The sequence below is a fragment of the Talpa europaea genome (assembly GCF_964194135.1).
Source record: "Talpa europaea genome assembly, chromosome: 9".
NCBI lineage: Eukaryota > Metazoa > Chordata > Mammalia > Eulipotyphla > Talpidae > Talpa > Talpa europaea.
The window spans coordinates 117300490-117306489 of NC_140076.1; the positions used below are offsets into that span (position 1 = coordinate 117300490).

At 59.7% G+C, this 6000-nt stretch overlaps 1 protein-coding gene across 1 annotated transcript; it reads right to left on the minus strand.

Moving 5' to 3' along the window:
* Positions 1-3291: 3291 nt before the first annotated feature.
* LOC311177170 (olfactory receptor 2W3-like) lies at positions 3292-4433 on the minus strand (the record flags this gene model as incomplete). Its single annotated transcript, XM_084242984.1, has 1 exon — positions 3292-4433. One exon carries the CDS (start codon positions 4431-4433, stop codon positions 3489-3491), a length of 945 nt encoding a protein of 314 aa, XP_084099110.1. The 3' UTR covers positions 3292-3488.
* Positions 4434-6000: the final 1567 nt, after the last annotated feature.

The following is a 6000-nucleotide window of genomic DNA, read 5'->3' on the forward strand; positions in this document are numbered from 1 at the left end:
GCTTTCGACTGAGGTCTGTGGGTGGCCCGGGGCGAGGCTGCGGCTGCGGCCGGGCCCTCGATGGTGGTGGTGATGGCGGGCCCGGGCCGGGGCCTCCGGCGGCCACCTTGCTTGTCTCCCTCGCCGCCCTTCATGCTGGGCGCGGCGGCCAGCGCACCGCGTGGGGACAGGCCAGGCCCAGGAGCGAGGCTCATGCGGCCAGCTGGGGGCTGGCCGGGCCTGCTTGGCCCCCCTTCTCCGTGCCCTGTCTGTGGGGCTGGGAGGCTCCTTTCCCTTGGGAGGCCGCGGGGTCCCACGCGCTGCATGGGGGGGACCTTCCTCCTGCCTCTTCCCCAACTCCTCAGCTTGCAGCGTGCGCCAGGCCTGGGCGCCAGGTTTGTGGTGGAGTGTCCTGGGCCCCCTCAGTCTTCTTGGGGCTCTGATTCGTAATGTGGCAGAGAGGCCGTCGGCACACCCCTGCACCCACTTCCAGGCCCATGCAGCGTCTCTCAGCCCTGGCTGGTTGCAGGGGAGCAGCCTCCCCCAACTTTGTTATCAGACAAGGTGGAACCTTGTTGGGGCTCTTGAGAGCCTCTAGGCAGGGATGGGGAGGCGTCCCCACGCAGACAGCGGTGCCCGTGAGGCGCCCACGGCCAGCGATTGAGCCAAGGGGTGAGCGGCCAAGCTGTGGGGGACCTGGCGGCTGCTGCCTGGGCTGGAAGCCAGGGTGGGCGCGGCCGCTGCTCTCTGCTGGGCTCTTGCGTCCTGCAGGCTCCGGGCGGGCTGTGAGCAGGACTTTGCACGCCGGTTAGCATTGCGCAAGCTGGGCTTGCCCGTCATCGGCAACCTGTGGTCGTTTGCGTGTGAGCTAGTCCGGGGCGCGCCCACGTCCTCTCTCAGAGGTGGGGCTTTGGTCAGTCGCAAGGCGTTTGATTCTCAGTGTTGAAAGGACTTTCATTCCAGAGCTTTTGATTTCTGGAGTCAGCAGGCTCCCGGCCAGGCTCCCTTCTGAAGAGAGGAAGGATGTTCAAGTTCAGATGGAGTCTTCATCAGCCAGGGCCTGGGTCCATCTAGCCGGTCTGACCCCTCCTGGCTGGACACAATCACGGTATCATCAGACCGATTAGCGCAAAAGCCAACTGACTTGTGTGTGGGCCGTCCGCAGGCACGGAGAGGCCGAAGGCAGCTGGGCAGCTGGGAAGGATGCGTCGGCCTGGACTAAGGAGAGGAGTTAGCAGTCGGGACATCAGAGGGAAGGATGGTAGCTCATGGGGAGATGAAAAGACCCCCCCCAGCCGACAATACCCATTGTACCCCTCAGAAGACAGAGGGGCAGAGGGATTGTAAGCAGCAGCTTTGCTAGGTCCTCTCTGTCCACACACATGGTCACATTCACAGGAACTAGCCTTGGTGGCAGCTTGGAAGGGCCTTCTAGCTAAATTTATTTAGGTCGTGGATGGGTGGGTGGATAAAAAGCTCTTGCTGAGTCTTTTGGGTGTTCACTACCATCAGTTTAAGACAGTCCAGTGCTGACACAGTATATTTCGGGGTCACGAGTTAGTCCCCTCAATGTGTCATCACCGACCATCATTCTTGAGGCCTGGACAAGTTAATTCAAGTAAAACCCCGAGAGTGGCGAGCACATACCAAAGACCCCCAGAGCACTGTCCCAGCACTGCTGACCAAAGGCCGCATTTCCCGGGGAAGCTGCGTGTTATGTTTGCCATGCGCTTCAGCTGGCGGGTTCCAGACCCTTTGCTTTGGGTGTGACCTAGTTTGCACTTTTTTTTTTAAACAATAAATTTTATTGTTATATTCCCCATACAATTGCAACCCCCCCATTCTGACCCCAATCTCTCCCCTCCCGCCCCCCAGCCCCCATAGAGTGTCTCTGGTTCATAGTTGTTTGTTGATTTTGATTTTCACTTTCTTATAGTTATTCATTTTCCTGGTCCCTTATTTAAGTTTTCTAGATTCCTGCTATGAGTGAGACCATCCGGTATTTTTCTTTTTCTTTTTGGCTTATTTCGCTGAGCATGATCCCTTCCAGCGTCATCCATGTTGCTGCAAATTGCATGTGTTTATCTTTTTTGAGTGCTGAGTAATATTCCATGGTGTATATGGACCACCTCTTCTTGACCCAGGCATCTATTTTTGGGCATTTGGGTTGTTTCCAGAGCTTAGCTATTGTCAACAGTGCTGCTATCAACATAGGGGTGCAGGTGCTCTTTGGAATGGATGTTTCTGTGTCCTTTGGGTAAATACCTAGGAGTGGAATCGCTTTTTGCAAGTTGTAGCCCACTCAGGACATGACAGCTCTGCCGTGTCTGTTAGAGATGGGATGGCTTCCAGTGGAGAAGCCAGCTCAGCATTCCTTTCCTCAGGAAATTGAATTGGCTTGACGTGTCCACTGAGTCGATGTAGGATGTGTCTTCCTGACTGACTCCGTCCTGCGCGCAAAACAGGCTCTTTAACACGGGTTCATTTCCACGTGAGATGGCTGATGATTTTGCTGGAAGTTCTCTCTAGTCATCAATGGGGTGGAAGGGGCATTAGTGGCGTAAGAAAAAAGTATGCTCAACGGGGCCCAGGGGATTAAACAAAAGAAGAGAAAGATGAGACAAAAATAAAATGTCCTGGCGTCCCAGGAAGAGAAGTAGAAGAGGCCCGAGCCACGGGTCCCAGCCTCCTCGGTCCACTGGGGTTCTTCAGAGGGCGGGATGTGGTGGAAGCCCAGCATCTGCCCGGCTCTGCCTACGGAGAGCCTTGGTATTCCTCCAGGCCAAGAGAGCTGAGGAAACGGAAGCTCTAAACCTACAGAGGAACCAGAAGTCCCCGTGAGGACTGACTCGCGTTCTCTCCTGAGTCTGCAGCAGGATCTACACACTGACCTGACCCTGTGGCTTCCGGAACAGCTCCCACGGCGCAAGAGCCACCAGACTCCTCCCGGGCGCAGTCCCACTTTGCTTATGGAAAAGACTGTTTGCCCCAGGATCAGTGAGGCTCTCACTTCAGTCAGCATCCAGGATCGTCATGGCTTTGGGAAAATAAATAAAGGTTGGGACAAAGGAAAGGAAACACCCATATAACTTGTTGAAAGACGACGTGGGGTTTGGAGCAAAGACGCATCAGTGCCGATTCCACCCTCCTGGCTGCCACGGCTGACCATAGGCAGAAGTTCCCAGAAAATCATCAACAACTTGAAAACAAACAACCACAGAGGCAACACTGATCAAGGGAGGCTGCACGGGATGCCCCTGTCCCACTGAGGCAGCCTGTTTGGTGCTCCTTGTTTAGCGTTGTCCCTGGGCCAGCACAGCAGACATCTGGGGGCCCTGGGGGGGTCTGGTTCATGACGGTCACTCAACAACAGTCAGCAGGTTGCAACCGATGCCGTCTGTGAGATCCGGGGGGGACGCTGCGCTGGAGCACAGGTCCTCACACGGCCCAGCCAGGCGCCATCCGAGTCCTCCTGGGAGCACACCCAGGCGGGGATGCTGCGCCCCGCCTCAGCCTTGCCCCACCTCTCTGTCACGCAGCAGCAGCCTCCTCAGTGCCCCCTTCACATCTTTGTTTCTGAGCGTGTAGATCAGGGGGTTCAGGAGGGGGGTGACAATGTTGTAGAAGAGGGTGAGGGACTTGCCCTGGTCCTGGGAAGAGCTGTTTCCGGGCTGCATGTACATGTAGATGATGTTTCCGTGGAAAAGAGAGACCACAGTGAGGTGGGAGCCACAGGTGTTGAAGACCTTCTGTAAGCCTGACGCTGCTCGAACGTGTAACGCAGCCCTCGCGATGCAGCCATAGGAGATGAGGATCAAGACCAGGGGCGTCAGCACGATGACCACGGCCAGGACAAAGACCGTGGCCTCCACCGCTGCTGTATCAACACAAGCGATCCTGATCAGGGCAGGCATCTCGCATAAGAAGTGGTCCAATTTTCGGTGACCACAGCGGGGCAAGTGCAGGGTTACTGGGGACATGGCCAAGGAGTTGGCTGCCCCACAGCCCCAGGCCACGGACACCAAGGCCAGGCAGAGCCGGGGGTTCATGATCACCACGTAGTGCAGGGGCTTGCAGACCGCCACAAACCTGTCATACGCCATGACGGCCAGCAGCAGGCACTCCACGCCCCCCAGCCCCAGGAAGAGGCAGAGCTGGACGGCACAGCCCGCGTAGCTGATGGTCTTGTCCCGCCCCCTGAGGTTGTACAGCAGCTGCGGGATGGAGGTGGTGGTGAAGCAGAGGTCCAGGAAGGAGAGGTGGGTGAGGAAGAAGTACATGGGCGTGTGGAGCTGGGGGTCCAGCCGGGACACCAGGATGATGGTGGCGTTGCCCAGCAGGGTCAGCAGATAGGCAATCAGGATGACCACGAAGAGGACCCTCTCCAGACGGGGTCGGTCGGAAAAGCCCAAGAGGACGAAGCTGCCCTGGGCGCTGTCATTGGCTGCCTCCATCCCCTCGGTGGCGGCCGAGGCCTGTGGCCGCGGTGCTGGTGGCGCAGGAGAGGGACACTCACTGCGAGTCAGACGTGCTTCTCTGCTCCTGGACGTCGGCCATGTCTCCTGGGCTGCTGGGACAGGCGCTGCCCTGCTCCACCCCTACAGCAAGGGAAACCGGGGCAGGAGTGTGTTGAACGGGGGGTGGGTGCAGAGCTGACATGAACCCAGAAACATGTCACCGCCCTGGCCCCAGTGACAGGAGAGGCCCCTGCGGCCACCAGATGTCCACCCTCCCGAGACTCTGTGCCCTGAGCTCCTCTGAGCCCCGACCCCTGAGCCCGGCCCTCCCTGCACAGGTGCGGGCAGTGTCCCTGGTGCAGGACACGCTGTCGGCTCACCCTCCCCCCGGGCCCTGTCCGTCCATGCCCTCCTCATCCCTGGGGTGACCGTCCCGTTCCAGAGGAGACACAGTGTTCACATGCGACACACACACTAAAGTCATCTCTCCAGCGGGCGTCCTATTGGAGAAATTAGATCTATATTTCCAGGATACTCTGTGTTGCTCAGGAGAAATAAATTGCAAAATTTGTATAGAAATGATTTTGTTTTTGGATTAATTCACAGCTGTGCACAGACCCTCCATCACCTTCCGTCTGTGCCATGCAGCATCCACCCCAACACGTGTGGGAGGACCTGCACCCCCGCCTCACTGGAAGGTGCAGATACACAGGTCTCGACCCCAGCCCCCCGCCCAGCCCAGCCCTGCGCCCAGCAGACCGCGCAGCTCGCCTGCCTTTCCCTGCTTTTCTCTCTGAAAACGGGGCACATCAGAGCACCTCGTTTCCCAGATGCGTTTGGAGAGTTTTAAATGTGAGAGAAAGTTTGTGGATGTGGAAATCTCTGGGAATGTGTCATGAAGTCTGGCCTCCATCCAGGGAGGGGCTGGGCAAAGCGTCCGGTCGAGCCAGGCAGAGAAATTCTGCGTTGACCCGTGTGGTGAGGAGGAGCCGCCGCAGCGCAGGCCCCTCGGGCTGAGACAGTCGGGGCCACACTGCCCGGGCGCCCCGGGGGCGCGGCCCGGCTCCCCTGCACACCCCGGCTCCCAGGCCGCCCGCAGGAGCAGGCCCTGGCTGCGTGTCCCGAGTCTGCCCTCCGGGCCCTCCGCGGGGAGCCGCTGTCTCCTGGCTCGCCCGGCCAGCGCTGACCCACGGCCGTGCTCGCTGCACCGAGCCCGGCTTCCCTCGGGTGCCTCCCTGCTGAGGAGCCTGCGTGGGCACCGGGTGCCGTTCAGGGCGGAGTAGCGGGGCCCGCGACGCCTGAGGGGTGCAGCCTCGGCGGGGGTGTCCGTCGGGTGCAGACGTGTCCTCCCTGTTCCTATCCTGGGGGCGCCCTGGGGGCTGCTGCTGTCACCGCCCGGGAGCTGCCTGCACCCGGCGCCCCGCTCACCTCCTCCCGCTGCTGCCCGCGGTCACCATCAAGGTCCGGGTGCAGGTCGGGCGGGGCCCGGGCTGGTCACCGTCTTCTCCTGGGAGCACCCCGGGGTCCTGCAGGCGCCAGTGCGGGCCCGGCGGTGCCTCTCCCG